Source organism: Sander vitreus, chromosome 22 (genome assembly GCF_031162955.1).
Source record: "Sander vitreus isolate 19-12246 chromosome 22, sanVit1, whole genome shotgun sequence".
Classification (NCBI taxonomy): Eukaryota; Metazoa; Chordata; class Actinopteri; order Perciformes; family Percidae; genus Sander; species Sander vitreus.
The window spans coordinates 23,803,882-23,821,548 of NC_135876.1; the positions used below are offsets into that span (position 1 = coordinate 23,803,882).

Below are 17,667 nucleotides of genomic sequence, written 5' to 3' on the forward strand. Positions count from 1 at the left end.
GGTTGCACATTTGTTGTCTTAAAGAAATGCATTCATTCATTGTTATTACTTTTGGATTAATTTCTCTTTTGTACTGATGAAACTGCTTATTTTAAAACTTTAATTTTACAAATTCAGCTTGTGTTTAGTCAGAAAATGTAACAACCTTAACCCATGTTCATGGAAAGAGTCTAAAATTGATCTTTGTAATACTGGTCACATCACCGCGGGAGTCAGCAGAGTCAAATAAGGTCACATTAGTAAAATCAAAATAGTAATTGGATGTAATATGTAAATATCAGGCAGCTGATATTCATACTACTGAGGAGCAGAGAGAGGAGAGCTTCACCTGAGGTAAAATATTGCAGTGCAAATTTAAAATCAAGTCAGCAGAGTTTTTAGGCTGACAACAACACACTGCTAAGCTGCTTCATGTAAATGTCATCACAATTTAAAGTTTTTTTTTTTTTTTCAAAACATATATGTCTTCACCCCGGCAACAGAAAGCTAAAAAATCACTATACTAAATAAATGAAATCATCTGTGTGCTTTCAGCATGTGATTTTTTTCTTTCTAGCTTTATGTTGGGTGTCGGCTGCTGGATAGCTCTGCTTTTGTGTGACACAAAGAACTGCACAGAGGAACGATTTGTAGTTGAGATTTTGGAGGAGAAGCCAGTGCGAGATGTTTACGTATGCTGTAGGGGTGTCACGATTCCGATTCTAATAATATAGTGGCTCGAATTTTTGTTTAAAAATGTGTTCCAAATTGACTGGTGGAAAAAAAATTCAATTTTGGCATATGGCGTAGTGTGGTACATTTGATACCATGTAGCCTATCTTTTTAAAGAATAATTAAAAAATGTTAATGAGAGCCAGCCATTAAAACAATGATCTGTTAATCTTTACGATACAATACTCCTAGGGTGGATCCCAGGTCTCTTATTTGATATCTCCTCGCTTCTCGCTTAAACCGGAAGTCGTTGTGGCCCTCCTTCGTGAAAACTGTCTCAAAGCTCTTATAACTGCCTCGAGGAGCGAGGATGGAGGATGGAGGATGGAGGAGGGATCACTGAGGAGCTATGAGCGAGGATACAGAGAGCAGCCTTCCCGGAAGCCGTGCAGCTGAAACATAGATAGTTAAAGAAATGGACCAACAGATCCCGTTGCTCTGGACGGAGACCAGTGAAGGATATTAGAAGCACTTTTCCGGTGATGGCTGAGCGTTACTGAGCAGCCTCCAACTGAGCTTGAAGACGTAGATGTGACGTGAACAACCTGTCTGAAAGTTGGAAGTCTTCTGGTAGCTGTGCCAAGAGAAATCTCAATCATTCCCAATCTAGCAGAGACGGAGAGCGTAGGTATATGTAAGGAGATAACATAGACACAGGCTAATTATTGATCACTAAAATGATAGTTAACATTAGTAATTACACTTAAACAGCTAATGGAAGTCCAAACTGCCTGAGAGCTTCTCCTGTACTATACGGTAATTCCTCTGCTATGCAACAGTAAATCGCGTGGTTATGACACAATCGTTAGCCTATTTTTATGAAAACGTCTGCTACGGAGCCATAACGTGAGATACAAGGTAATGGAGCCTTTTATACATTGTCGCGTTTCTTTAGAAATAAACAACGAACAAATAGAGTCTTTAAACGCTTCAGATGTAAAGTTATTCGCTGTCAAAGTGGCACCAAAATGAATGGCAGTCAATGGGAAGCTAACGGCGGGTGATGGCTTGTTAGCAACAAAATGGCTCCATAGGATCTACGGTTTGTGGACGCTCGCTTACCCCCTTGAGCTGAAATCTGTTGCTAACTCCGCCCAAACAGCTGACGAATTCCCTCTAAAAATAAATGTTCTTGTTTCCACTCTCCTCGCATGATTTCCTTCGCGTCTCTTCCATGCTTCCTCTGTGGGATGGACTAATTTAAGGACCTGGGATGTACCCCTAGTCTAACAATGGAATAACAGTGCTGAAAAAACAAAAAACAATGTTTTAATCACTAGTCAAGTCGAACCATGGATTTGAAGGATCGTGACACCCCTAGTATGTATGTGAAGCATGTTTTGGCATCTACTCAAAGAAAAGAATAAATATATAAAGATAAAGAAGATTTAACAAGCAACACTGCAATGAATTGATCACCAGACACAGCACACACACGTCATAAATACACTCCAGGACGACAAAACAGCCGATGTGACGGTACGAAGACGTCAACACACATGCGAAACAGAGGAACAGCTGCAGGTGAGGCAGCAGGATTCATGGTGGGAGCGGTATGAGCGTGGCACACACACAGTCATGGGGTCTGTACCGTTACGGGATTGGCTGGCGCTGGAAGCAGCAGGAAGCCCATTGGGCTGAGCGGAGCCAATGGCATGGCAGGGCGGGGTCTTAGGGTTACCTGGGCAGCAGGTGAAGCAGAGCGGAGAAAGCAAAGCATTACACACTCAGACACACACGTACCCCTGCGTCACTAACACACAACACACAACACACACACACACACACACACACACACACACACACACACACACAAACTGACAAACTGACATAAAAAGTAAAGACAGCGACGCAATGTGCTCAACACAAGATTCCCAGCAGGAAGTGACACATCAAAACTGTGTTAAGTTGAATCATCAAGACAGACACAAAGGGATTCAAGATAAGAGCTTCAAAGATTAATTGATTAGTTGTCAACTATTAACTTAAAGCAACACTAGAGAACTTTTTGTAACTTAAAATAATGTTTCCAAAATCGTTTCAGTGGTTCATCAACTCATAACAGGGTGAACAGCACTTCTGCATTCGTTTTGCGGCCCTCTATTGGCTATAACCGCACTATGCAAGTTTGCCAGATCGGGTAGTGGAGCTGTAGTTCGAATGAGACATAATGGGACAATTCCGCTTTCAACCTGTAGTTGGAGCAAAGCGGGAAAAGTTCTCTAGTGCTGCTTTAATTGGCAACTATTTTGATAATCGATTAATCGGTTTGAGTAATTTTTTTTGAAAAAACAAAGTAAAAATTCTCTGATTCCAGCTTGTTAAATGTGAATATCTTCTAGTTTCTTCTCTCCTCTGTGGCAGTAAACTGAATATCTTTGAGTTGTGGACAAAACAAGACATTTGAGGACGCCATCTTGGGCTTTTGGGAAACATTGATCCACATTTTCCACAATTTTCAGACATTTTATAGACCAAACAACTAATCGATTTATCCAGAAACTAATCAACAGATCAACAATGAAAATAATCGTTAGTTGCAGCTCTATTTGAGATGAATGGGAAGGTTGTGTTGAGTCATCAGGACACACTGAAACTTGGTCCTGATGACAGGGCTAGATTAAAAGTCAGGGGATCGAAAAAGTCTGCAAAGAGTTTTGGAGACATATTCTCTCTGAATCACAAAAGTCAACTTCATGGTGGCACAACCCGGTCTCACGCCAGTTCGTGAAATGGTCACTTTATTTAGATTTATTGATTCGTGTACAGGTAACGATTTTCTCGTTTATTTCGTGAACAGGTAACGATTTTCTCGTTTATTTCATGTACAGGTCACGATTTTCGAACGTGACCATTTCACAAACTGCCATGACACTGGGCTGCTCTGGGGGACGCAACAACGTGGAAATGAAACGCCACATGCCGGCAACAACAACGGGACGGACCGCCATACATGGGACGTGATCTCCGGGCGCAGGAACACGATCCGCGATCTCTGTGGCACGCAACAACGGGGACATGAAACGCCACACGCCAGCCACAACAACGGGACGATTGAGGTTAGGAAGAGAATAATGCGGAAAGGAACGGTCACACGCAGGAGACGCCGACAACGGGACGAGAAGAGAATAACGCGGAAAGGGACTGCAACACGTGGGACGCGATCCCCGGTCTCCGGGGTGAAAGTCTGTGTTCCTGTGTTGTTTGACCCATCCACCACCCCGACCAACCTCCCTGCGCGGATTTTCGCCTTATTAATACTACTCGCTACCGTAATCGTTCTGTGATCACTAAATATGCTTCCCATTGAAATACATTACTTTAAAATTTGTGCTCACCACACGAAAATAACGACATTAACGTGTTCAGTACACAAATCAATAGATTCAATAACGTGACCATTTCACGAACTGCCATGAGACTGGGCCGGGTGGCGCTAGAGGAAAAAATAAGAGGATCACTGAAATCATTAGGGTTCATCCTCTGGGAACAATGAACGTCACATTATGGAAATCAATCCAGTTGCTATTGACCTCAGTCTGTACCAAAGTGGTGGACCAACCAACATGCTGAAAGTGTGGCTGAAATTGGACCAAATTAAAAGGCCTGCCGCTACTAAAAGTCGTTTTTTAAAAACAGGCTTGGTTCTCTTTTTTAAAAACATCAACATAAATCACAACTGGTGATCTCAGAGGTTCATCAGTGATTCAAAAAACACAACCCCACTTAAAGGCATTATGTTTCATGCTTTCAAATTAAATTACATTTTATTTATAGTGTCAAATCATAATAGAGGTTATCTCAGGACACTTTAGAGGGAGGAGAGAGAGAGAGAGAGAGAGAGGGAATACAGAAATATGACTTATTTCCCTTTTGGATTAATCATCTTACTTCACACACTGCCTGTCAGTATCATATATATTTAGTTTCAGGTCTTTTTGAAGCTATATGATGTTGAAACTGAGTGAAATAGTTCACGTGTTTAATAGCTGCACCAGTCAATCAAATGTAAATACTCCAGATGTCTGAAGAAGTTCATACTGACAGATTTGGTTCCTTTAACAACTTTAGGATCTCCACTAGAATTTAAAATAAAGTTCTGTGGTTTGAACAACATTTGGCTTCGCAGCATATTTCCTGTTTGCATTATTAACATGCTGAAGTAGCCTGTTATAGCTGGTTGTTTTATTGCCTGAAAGGCCAGCCTATTATTGGACGATCAACTTCCTCCATATTTCTTTCAATTTTCCAGAACATAAAGCATGTAAACACAATGAGTCAGTTCTGATGTATTTCTAGTACAGGCAAACAATATGAGTGCTGCCATGATGGAGTAAAAATCAAAATAAACCGAGAAAAGGCAGCAATTATAAGATTTTTAAGTGGACTACATTGGAACCAGAGAAAGATACGCAGCGCACACACACACATACACACACTTTGCGTCTTTAGTGAGTCTCTGTCCTCTAATCGAGTGGGACTGTAAGATGAGATGCTGCTGTTTCTGCTGCAGTAAGCGTTCTGCTGGGCCCGACAGATCCCAGAGCAGCTTCTCTGCCAGTCAGCCGGGCCGGAGCCAGGCCAGATGCTGGGTGGACCCTGATCCCCGGTCAGTGCCAGGACGGCTCGGCTGATGGATACTGTGAATAATTGATGGCGTTATGAAAGCACCGCAGGATGTAGAGCCTAGCTGGGGGCCGACATGACGGCAGAGATATCTCAGAAAAGACGAGGACGATGTGATACGAAAGAAAGACATAAACTAAGAGATGGATGTCGGCACAGCAAACAGCCTCGTGTCGCACTTTGTCTGTGTTTATGTCAGTGGCCTTGGTGCGTTCAAGGTGACATGTGTAACTCTTCCGGGAATTAGAAGCTGCCTACCAGCTCGTGAATAAAACAACAGCGCAATAACACACACATACAAATACAAACACACACCTGTAGCACATTTACCAGCCAAAACCACCAGATTTAAACCACAGCTTCCGTCAGTCTGATTACAAACTGAAGCTCTCTACACACACGGTAAACACACACACAGCCTCGTCTAACCCTGATGGGGTTTAGAGACAAAGCGCTAGGCAGCTCCTGCATTGCAGCCTCCACACCCTTTTCCATCCACTGCCCTCTTCTTTTCTTAACCTCCATCACTTCTCCCCACATCCTCACCTTCCTCTGTTTATCCTCGTCCGCTCTTCCTCCACAGCAGTCCTCCTCTGCTTTGTCATCCCCTCCCTTTCATCCAACCATCCCCCTCTTCCTCCCCGATCTCCAGACCTCCTCCCCCCCCAAACACCTCTCCTCTCCTTCTCTCCTTCTCTCCTCTCCTCCTCTCCTCAGCCCCCATCAGTATCCGCCCGTATGGTCTCTCCTGTTCTACATCTCAAACCAACCCTCCACTGACATCATCACGATTGCTCTCCTTCTCTCTCCATCACCTCGCCAACAAAACCCCCATCATACTCACCCTCCACTCCATCAGGCGGTCCTCCCCATGTCCAACGTTTCGGCCTGTTATCCAGGTGGTCCCGAGCCTCCCCCCCTCCTCCTCCTCCTCCTCCTCCTCCTCCTCCTCCCCGTCTCTCGGCACCTCCGGCTCTCCGGCGGACCAGGGCCTCCAGCCTCTCCTGCTCGTTGCGTTCAGAAATAGGGAAGAACAGACATTCTCTCACCGAGCCATCGCTACGGCGACGGGTGCCTGGCGATGCGCACGGAGACAGCTGCGCCATGGTTACTGCATGCAGCAGCCTCGCCCCTCGTCCTCTTCGCACTCGTCTGTTATGTGTCTGCTGGCGGTCACCAGCGCTCGATCGCTGGCTCGTCTGTCACTCAGTGATACATAATCCAGCAGCGCTGCTCCCTCTCTTTCTCTCTCTGTCTGCCTCTCCCTCTAGGTAACACGACTTCCTCCCTCTCCTACCTCGCAATTGTTCACCCCACCCTCCCTCTCTCTCTCTCTCTCTCTCTCTCTCTCTCTCTCGCTCTCTCTCTCTCTGTCTCTACCTCAACCTCCCTCTCTGAGTCTATTTCAAAGAGCGGTTTAATCAGGCGGGAGGGGACAAAATGCAACCCGTCACCACCCCCACATACATGCATGAACACACACACACACACACACACACACACACACACACACACACACACACACACACTGACTGGGTGGGTTGGATATTGATACTGGCTGTATTGGTTTTATCTCCAGTGCTTCTTCATTCTTTCTACCTTCTTCTGCCTCGTCTCTACACACAAAATGTACAATCTAAAATACACAATTACTTCATGAAGATACAATACAGACCACAGCAGAACAACAATACAACACACTTGATACATGGTATTATATGGTTCAAATTAATCGTCTGATTCGATATCAATTAGGTCAGGGAAATCTCAGTTACAATACCAATTTAGCTCGGGTATAAAAGAGATTCTCAGAGAACTTCTGCTGTAAATTGTACAAGCAAAAAACAACCCTCAAATATTTTTTATAATGCACCAGGTTAATGTTTGAGTTTGTTTAAACGACTTTTCACATGACAGTCATTGAAAAGGCTGTCATGATCTATTTCGGAGTTGTATTAATCGACATCGGATCACTCAAACAAAAATTTTAATTGGAGAATTGATTATTTGAACCCAGCCCTAGTAATTATTATTAGCCTATATTACTGTTTATGTCTTACTTTCTCCTTTGCTGTCTGTCTTCTCTTCCTGCGTTTTACTTCCAACCACATCCCATTCTGGTCTTTCAATCAACGACCATTAACATGGCGGTGTTAGTGAGCAGACAGCAGTTGTATATACGGTTAACTACACAGTTTACAGCTGATACGCTGCTCTGGTAAACTGTCTATAAATATATAAAGGAGGAAAATGCCTCGGCTCAGCATTGAAATGGGTATTTACTGAATGTGCATGCAGAGTCACGCACAAACTGCAGGAGGGAGGAGAGACGACGGGAGGAGGGGTTCAGAGTCAAGCACAGGGAATTAAAAAGAGACAGCAGAAATGTAAGATGAAGGGGGGGATGGTGGAAAGAGAAACATATATATATATATTGTAGATATAGATCAGAGAAGAAAAGAAGAATGGATGAGCAGACTGCAGCAGAGTCATTTACAATTTCTCTGCGCAAAATAGTGAATTTCTATGAGAACGTTTTGGTGTTTAATTTTGGATTTATTACTCTGTTTATAAGGTGCGTGGCAGCACATTAAGTAACACTAATTACATGCAAATGTGACAAAGTTAAGTCATAATGGACTTATTTACATTTGCAGTGTCCTTTCAGACTGTAAGCCTCACACACACTACTATTAATGACACTTAGACTGACACAATAAAACAACTAGAGATGACCAGTACGCCAGAAGAGTTAGCCAAGAAATCAATCAACCCCCAAGCAAATACAATCAACAACCTCAAGGAGCTGACTGTTCCAAACACGACTCTCCGCTGATGCACAATCTTTAAATGTTACAACAAGTCTTTTTTATAAATTGTATTTTAAATTAGAAAAAAAGGCTGCTGTAAATAAAACTATTTTTGGGGTGATAATAATCACAACCACACTCTACAGCTGAAATGATTAGTGGATTCATCGATTAGTTGATCAAGAGAAGATTAATTAGAGACTATTTTGATTATCGAGTAATTGTTTTAGTAATTTTTCAAGCAGAAAAGTCAACCATTGCGTAGCTGGGTTGGCTCAGTGGGTCGAGCAGGCACATATAAACATAGAGGTTTATGCCTCGACGCAGAGGTCCAGGGTTCGAATCTGACTTGTGACGATTTCCTGCATGTCTTCTCCCTCTCACCTAGCTGTCCTAGCCATTAAAGGCAGAAAATCCCCAAAAAATAATTTAAAAAAAAGAAAAGCCAAACATATGCTTGTTCCAGCCTTGAGACTGTGAGTATTTCATGCTTTTCTTTGCCATATGATAGTTAATTTAAATCTTAATGTTTTTTGGGGGGGTTTTGGACTGTTGATCCAACAAACTAAAGAGATTTGAAAACGTCACAGTTGGTTCCGAGACAAACATTGATTAATCCAGGAAATAATCGACAGATTAATCAATAATACAAAATAATTCTACCCAAATCTTGGTGGCACTATACAGAGTAAACAGTAGTTTACTGAAATACACAGAAGGACATGAAAGGTGCAGGTCGTCTCGACTATAGACCGACAGAATATTAATCTATAATCAATTACATTTACATTTTTTGGGCCTTTTAGGCCTTCATTTCCATTGGACAGCCAAAGACATGAAAGGGGAGAGAGAGGGATAACGACACGCAGCAAAGGGCCGCAGGTCGGACTCAAACCCGCGGCTGCCGCGTCGAGGAGCAAACCCCCACACATGGGCGTGCACTCCACTAGGTGAGCCACCCAGGCGTCCAATCAATTACATTTGAAAGTCATTTGTCAAGCATGATGCCAAACGTACTCTGGTTCCAGCTCTTCTAATGTGACGTTTTGACAAAACAAATACTTTGATGTCACGTAGAGCTGTGGGAAATTGTGATTTATTATGTTTTTTATATTTGTGACATATAATAAAAACTGCAAGTCAAATGAGAAAATAACAACCTTTTATACAATGAATGCTTAAGAAAGGACATAGAAGGTGTATGTTGTCCCGGCTATGGACCGACTAGAATATTAATCTACATTCAATTTCAATTTTAGACTCATTTATCAAGCAGACAAATGCCAAACATGCTCAGGTTCCAGCTCTTCCAATGTGAAGAGCTGCTGTTGTTCTTTGCTTTATATCGTTGTATACTGAATATCTTTTGGGTTTTTATACTATTGATCCAACAAAGCAAAGACTTTGAAGTCACCTAGATCTCTGGGAAATTGTGATTCATTATGTTATGTTAGACTAGATAATTAAAAACTGTAAGTAAAATAAGAAATCTATGAGAAAGCAACAACCTTTGGTACAATATATGCTTTGAATCACATTGATTGTGTGGATTTTACTCCCTTTTTCAGAGGTGAAATACGTGCTTATCACAGCACTGCGAGCATTGACTGTCTGTTCCAGTAAACGGCACACGATATGCTGACGGTGATGTCATTGTCCCATGAGGCTGACCAATCATTATGTCATTAAGTTATGCATATGAGTGTGTGGAGTGGGGGATGGGCTGTCAGTGAGCCCCCCCTGTCTGAGAGGTGAGCGGTGAACTCTCTGTGGATCAGACTGTCACGGGCCGGGGGCTTGTTAACGCCTTTCAACAGGGAGAAATTATTTATATTCTGGCTCGAACTGAAAGGGTTATCGCTCAAACGCAGCACGTTAATAATGTTGGGCTCTAAAAGGGCTTATAATAATAATAGTGTGAGTCAATGGTTCTCAGCCAAGTGATGCCCACTCATGACTCATGTAGAGTGGTGAGTTTTATTCAAAATGCATTGACCATGAACAGAAATATCCTCTCTGATGGTATTTTACTTGTGTGCTACACCTGCATAAACACTAGGGCTGCAACTAACAATTTTTCTCATTGTGGATTAATTTGTATATTACTTTCTGGATGAATGGATTAGTTGTTTGGTCTATAAAATGTCAGAAAATGGTAAAAAAAAATGTGGATCAGTGTTTCCCAAAAGTCCAAGATGACGTCCTCAAATGTCTTGTTTTGTCCACAACTCAAAGATATTCAGTTTACTGTCACAGAGGAGAGAAGAAACTAGAACATATTCTAAGCTTTTTCATTTTTTCATTTTAAAAAAATGACTAAAACTGATTCATCAATTATCAAAATAGTTGGCAAATAATTGAAATAGTTGACAACTAATCGATTAATCGATTCATCTTTGCAGCTCTGGTTTACATGATCCTATTTTCTTCCGTTTTATACACCTAACTACAGTGATTGTGTGACCAAGTTGCAACTTTCCTACACTAAATACTGTGCCTGAACGCATCCTGTATTTTTCTGTCCGGTTGCACACATACACATACCGCATCTCTCCATCTATTAGGCTCTGTCACACACAAGATTTCCTGGTGGTTCCCTATGATAAATCATATGGTATTCCATAGTATTTTGTCTGTGTTGATCTGTTGTGGCACCGAAGATTGTGCAGGATGTTGTCTTTGTGCTATGGATTTATGTCTGCTGCAGAAAACCAGCCAAACTTTGTTATGTTTCAGTTGAATGCACACGATTAGTCGGCCGACAGAAAGTCGTAGTAGTAGAAGTAGGGCTTCTGCATTAATTACTCGCTATTCCCTTAAACTCTGGTTCGGCCCAACAACAGCTGGAAACACATTGACTCAGTTATGGATCGACACAATTAATTCAGTGGCAGCTCAGAGAGAAAAAAAGGAGAAAAGAGAGAGTGATCATTGGTGGAAAAGATGCTGTTCATCCTGTGATCCAGTTTCAGTTTAAGTTTGTGAATGTGAACGACAGAGTGATGGAGAGGAAGGATGAAGCAGAATCAGAGGAAAAACATAACATGGTCTTTGGAGAAGAATGTAGAGGTGGGTTATGCTGCAACTAATTGTGACAAAAAATAAACAAAAGTTGTTTAAGATTTAGATTTATAAGTTTTTCTGTTTAATGCATAATAACAGAACATCAATTTGAACATTTCATATGTGACTTTTCACACATCTGCATATGTATATACTTTATGAATTATATCTATGAAACGTGTATTAATATTGTGATTTTACTTCTAACCATATCAGTCAGCCTGACTGCTGACTTTTCAAAAAACATAAACCTCAGAAAGATGTCAGGAGATAAATAATATAATAATTATAATAATAATAAATATAATTAATTTAAATTGCAAATTTAGCCAATAAACAAGTAAATAAATAAGTGAAATTGGATTAAGGTCCTTCAACAAACAGGGCTGGGTAATGAATCTCAATATATTTTGAGTACACATCGTATTAAGTCACTAAAAACAATCCTGGGTCAGATTTCTAATCTTGTTAACTTCGTTTAGAAGAAAGTATGCACTGCTTATGCGTTATTCTAACATGCTTCTGCTTCCTGTTCAAGTTATGGCACAGTTTATTGTTTATTTATTTTTAAAGTGCTCATATTATGCTCATTTTCAGGTTCATAATTGTATTTAGAGGTTGTACCAGAATAGGTTTATGTTGTTTAATTTTCAAAAAACACCATATTTTTGTTGTACTGCACATTGCTGCAGCTCCTCTTTTCACCCTGTGTGTTGAGCTCTCTGTTTTAGCTACAGAGTGAGACATCTCACTTCTGTTCCATCTTTGTTGGGAGTCGCACATGCTCAGTACCTAGGTAAGGACTACTAGCCAGTCAGAAGCAGAGTATGAGGGCGTGCCCTGACAGTACCTAGGTAAGGACTACTAGCCAGTCAGAAGCAGAGTATGAGGGCGTGCCCTGACAGTACCTAGGTAAGGACTACTAGCCAGTCAGAAGCAGAGTATGAGGGCGTGCCATGCTAGCAGCTAGGCGAGCATTATAACGTGTGTTACAAAGTGACCACGTTTGTCTCTGAAGTAAAGGCTGGACTACAATAGAGCTGTTTGGAGCAGTTTGTGAACAGTTTTTTCGTTTGGAGATGATAAGTCCCTTTGGGGTGGACTTTGGGCTTTTTTAGTTTGTAAACCTATAACATGCACAAAAAGATATATCACATTAAAGGAAAGGAAAAAAGCTAAAAAGCATAATATGAGCACTTTAAATCAGTATTTTAAGCTTTGTTTGTTTAGGGTTAGGGGTCTGACAGCCTCTGTAAAACCAACCAAAAAGCTTCTAGAGTCTACAGTTTGAATATTTAACACAACAGTGAAATTATAATTTCAGTGTCAGTGGATGTCACAGCGTCAGAAACAAGATGTCATTCTGTTTTCTCACATTTCACATCAAACGTGTATTGAATGCATCATAAGTGTGCTGTGACCTCTGACCTTCTCTGCTTCTTGCTGCTGCCGTCTCTTCTCCTCGGCTGCTGCCCGGCGCTGCTGCTCCTTCCTCTTCTGCACCTCCATCTTCCTCCCTCGCTCCTCGGCGCAGCGATCCAGCTGCTGCTGCGCACGGCGCTCCTTATCCCGCAGCACTTCCAACTTCTCTGAACACATGAAAGGTGGGAAATAAGTACATTTACTCAAATACTTTACATAATACAAATATTATTTTGAGACACGGCTATTTTGTTGAAGTATTTTCTATTTTGGGGAGACTTTCTACTTTTTGTACACTAAATTTCAGAGGTAAATATTGTACTTTTTACTCCACTACATGACCAGGGTAAAAAATTACCTTAAAGCTGTGGTAGGCAGTTTATTTTGGGCGTCGTTGGGCAAGCATATTGTAATTTAAGTGTTCTGGGACAAAACTAGACGTCTGCTTCTCCTCTTGGCTCTGTTTTCAGTCTTTAGAAAATCTAGCCCGTGACGGGGAAACTTTGGCCAATCACAGGTCTATTTCAGAGAGATAGCGTTCCTATTGGCTGTTCTGTGCATACATTTCCCGTGTAACAGAGAGGGGAGTGGGAAGCTGCAGGAAGAGGTCTCACTCTACTCTAAATTCTGCTGTTTGTTGTTCTGCTTTTGCATTATACCCACTGCAGATCAGATTTAAATACTAAAGCTCTTAAAAATAGATTTTGACACAGAGACCCGTTCAAGTCAGGATTTTAAAGGTCCCCTATTACGCTCATTTTTAGGTTTATACTTGTATTCTGGGGTTCTACTACTACAACATGTGTACATGCTTTGATTTTCAAAAAACTCCTATACTGTCTGTCTGAATATACCTCAGACAGGGTTTTCCCTATAACTGTACAGAACAGGATCCCCTGCCAGGCCAGAATTGTTTTTTTCAATGCCAAAATAACGCCAAATATCCATTGTTTCCCCTGTATTTATTCTGCAGCGACGCACCGGCTTGAGTCCATGAACGAGGCAGCTGTCTGTGGTTAGTTTACTTCTGTAACAGCAGGACAGTTGATTGTGTTATATAACTTAAACTACTAAAGTCTGCTGAACAGGTAAAGCAAACTAGCCTCGTGAGACCGTCGTGATCTGGCGAGCTCCAGTTTTCCACTCGCAGATCAGTCTGGCATCTTGAGACAGAGAAAATTTGGAGCCGTTCACCAAACGACCGACCAATTAGCGTTGGTTTTGAGGCGGGTTTAGGTGTGACGCAACAGTTGTTTAGACTGTTCAGTCTGAGATGAGAGTAGCTATCGCGCAAGTTTTATCCGAATTAGAAAGTATTCCTTGACTGAAAGAAGAGCAAAAAATGACACTGGAGGCTTTTCTCGGAGGAAAAGATGTTTTTGCTCTTCTTCAGAAGTGTACCGTGAAAACTTGGAGGGGATTGTCGTTGATGAGGTTCATATCACATACAAATGGTACGTTTAAAAACGTTAACGTTGCTACGTTACCTAACTTAATTGTATGTTAAACGATGGCATTAGAAGAACCTCAAGATCCTTGAAGCCAAACTAACGCTAGCTACACTAACTTAGCTAGCTTCACTAACTTAGCTAGCTTCACTAACTTAGCTAGCTTCGTTGATCTGTTTGGTTGATTTGGCCCGTCTATCACCAACATAGGTGGTGATAGACAGATGGTTTATCCAATCAGCTAACCAGTATTTTCGCCCCTTCGCAAAAGTTCTCCAACGGAAAAGTCCCAGATGGATATGCCGAGCAAAAGCGAAGCAATCCATCTGGTGGAGTCAGGTTCAAAGCAAACAGGCTCGTTAATGAACAACACGCTAACGCACTGATGAATTCTGTGTTGTGTTTTTGGCTGAACAGAGAATATTCGGTTAAAACAGTTGGATAAAACCCGCCAGGCTAAAGCAGTCAACCTCAGTCTGAAACGCTCCGATTTAGCACCAGTCTCTTTATTTCGGGAAAGAGACTTCAGATACAGTATTAGGGGACCACTAAGGCCTATATAAAAGAGACTTCAGATACAGTATTAGGGGACCACTAAGGCCTATATAAAAGAGACTTCAGATACAGTATTAGAGGACCACTATGGCCTATATAAAAGAGACTTCAGATACAGTATTAGGGGACCACTAAGGTCTATATAAAAGAGACTTCAGATACAGTATTAGGGGACCACTAAGGTCTATATAAAAGAGACTTCAGATACAGTATTAGGGGACCACTAAGGCCTATATAAAAGAGACTTCAGATACAGTATTAGAGGACCACTAAGGCCTATATAAAAGAGACTTCAGATACAGTATTAGGGGACCACTAAGGCCTATATAAAAGAGACTTCAGATACAGTATTAGGGGACCACTAAGGTCTATATAAAAGAGACTTCAGATACAGTATTAGGGGACCACTAAGGCCTATATAAAAGAGACTTCAGATACAGTATTAGGGGACCACTAAGGCCTATATAAAAGAGACTTCAGATACAGTATTAGGGGACCACTAAGGCCTATATAAAAGAGACTTCAGATACAGTATTAGGGGACCACTAAGGCCTATATAAAAGAGACTTCAGATACTGGGCGCGCTGTTGCAGATTCAACAGGAGATAAATATGAATATGAAATCTCCCTGGGTCACATCCGACTAGGGACCTTTGTTTTATTTCCCATTTCTCTCTCTCTCTCCCCTTAGTTCCTTAACTTTTCAGGAACTCTAAAAACAGCCAGGCATCGGCTAAACAACACAATTACTTTTAGACGCTACCTTATTGAATACAACTGGATAAAAAACGAGATGAAGGTCATGTAGGCCGAAGCGTAAACAAGCAAAAATGTGTGCCAGATATTTTTCACTTTGTTTCAAGACATTACCTGGAGAAACCTGTTTCTTTTTCTTCTTTTTATCGTTCTTTAAATTATCTCTCTTTAATTCTTTACTTTCTTTCTTTATGTCTTTGTTCCTTCTGTCCTTCCTTTCCTTCTTTAACTGATCTGAAAGCATGAAAATCAAAAAACACTAAATCAAAAAACACTACAGATATTTGTTGAGAAACAACAGTTGACAGAACAATCTCAACTCAAGGTCCACTTACTTGCTTGTTCTGGAGCTTTCAGCTGTATCACACGGTCCTCATCAGCAGATTGACTGTGCTCGGTTGCCGTGGAAACATCTACATTTCCGTGACAACTCAACATGCTGACGAGAACCGTGAGATACAGTCAACAGCTTAGTAAAATCCGCAGATTCCGTGTGGCCCTGGTAATTGTATTTCCTCTGAGGTATTAACAATTGTAATAAAGGATCTGCGTACTTCCTCATCCACCAAGAGCAAGTACACACCCACCCACAATGTGTTTGTGTGTGTGTGCGCGTGTGTGTGCGTGTTTGTGTCTGTGTGTGTGTGTTTGTTTGTGTGCGCGCGTGCGTTTGTGCATGCATTCGTTTGTGCGTGTGTGTGTGCGTGCGTTCGTGCGTGTGCATGTGTGTGTGCGCGTGTGTGGGTATGTGTGTGTGTGTGTGCCTGTGTGTCAGTGACAGATGGACAGGACAGACCACACAGAGCTCCACCAGCTAGAGAGTTACTCATACCTTGTGTCTTCTCTCTTTTCTCCAGTTGCTCTTTTGCTAAATGCAGCCTTCACACAGGTGAAAGAATCAAACGATGCGTTCAACTGCCTACAGGTCGTACATTTATGTTTCATATCCAGAGGTGGAAGAAGTATTCAGATCCTTTACTGAAGTAAAAGTAATAATACCACACTCTGGAAATACTCCACTACAAGTAAAAGTCCTGCATTTAAAGCCTCACAGTAAAAGTATCGATTGTGCAGTATAATGTTCCCTGTCAGTGTTTTCCTCTTCTATCTGATGTTTCTGGATTTATATTCCTGCTGCATTAATGTGTGTGTTGCAATATCCAGCTGCTACAAGAGGCTGCTTAAGAAGGAGGAGAATTTTCTCATCCTTCAGTTTATCACAAACATTCAACATCAACACATCTGGAGGTACGAGGTTTTCACCAGACAGGAAGGGGATGATACACTGTCATTTGAAAAGTAACTAAAGCTGTCAGACAAATGGAGTGGAGTAAAAAGTACAATATTTACCTCTGAGATGTAGTAGAGTAGAACTATACATCTAAATAGTCAATTAAAATACAAGTACCTCAAATGTGTACTTAAGTACAGTTCTTGAGTAAATGTACTTATTTACATTCCACCACTGGGTGTTTTCATACTGTATCTTATCACTTTGTTTGATTTGATGTCAGACCAGTCTAGTTAATTTGCTATTTCAACAAATAAAAAGTATTTCTTTCAAGGGTATAAAACATACTGTAAAAACATTGTGACAAAACACAGAAACATATAAAGGCCAATTTAGCTTCTGCATTAAATCAACGCTGTGGGTACGTATGCCGGTACGTGGAGATACCGACCCTATGCCAGACCCTACGCCGTTGCCTGATGTGCACATCTCAAAAAATGTAACAACACGTCGCGGTGAGGCAGACAGCAACAACTGTGAAGCGTCGCATTTCCTCCGACTCATTTTCATTGTCGATTAATCTGTCGATTATTTCCTCGATTAATCGATTAGTTGTTTGGTCTAGAAAATGTCAGAATGGGTAAAAAATGGCAATCAGTGTTTCTCAAATCCCAAGATGACGTCCTCAAATGTCTTGTTTTGTTCCACAACTCAAAGATATTCAGTTTACTGTCACAGAGGAGAGAAGAAACTAGAACATATTCACATTTAACGAGCTGGAATCAAAGAATTTTTCCTTTTTTTTTTTTTTTATAAAAAGTGACTCAAACCGATTATTCGTTTATCAAAATAGTTGCTGATTAATTTTATAGTTAAAAACCAGTCGAAGAATCGATGAATCTTTGCAGCTCTATCTTCATTATGAAGATGATGGCAGCAAATCAAAGGGTGTAATGTGATTAGAGGTTTACCTGGAGGGCTGTTGTGACTGGATGGTGATCGAGCAGGAGATGCATTCCTGCTGGTGATGAGCGGTGCAGGAGGA

At 41.3% G+C, this 17,667-nt stretch overlaps 1 protein-coding gene across 3 annotated transcripts in view; it reads right to left on the bottom strand.

Annotated features, from left to right (window-relative positions):
- map7d2b (MAP7 domain containing 2b) overlaps positions 1–15,894 on the bottom strand; it is a 30,612-nt gene extending 14,718 nt beyond the window's left edge. For all 3 annotated transcript variants that reach the window (XM_078280975.1, XM_078280974.1, XM_078280973.1), the window contains exons 1-4: positions 15,727–15,894; positions 15,506–15,625; positions 12,639–12,799; positions 6,182–6,341 (exon numbers count right to left, since the gene is read on the bottom strand). In XM_078280975.1, the coding sequence (XP_078137101.1) occupies positions 6,182–6,341; positions 12,639–12,799; positions 15,506–15,625; positions 15,727–15,829 (544 nt within the window). In that variant the 5' untranslated portion in view covers positions 15,830–15,894. The remainder of the gene's footprint in view (positions 1–6,181; positions 6,342–12,638; positions 12,800–15,505; positions 15,626–15,726) is intronic.
- Positions 15,895–17,667: the final 1,773 nt, after the last annotated feature.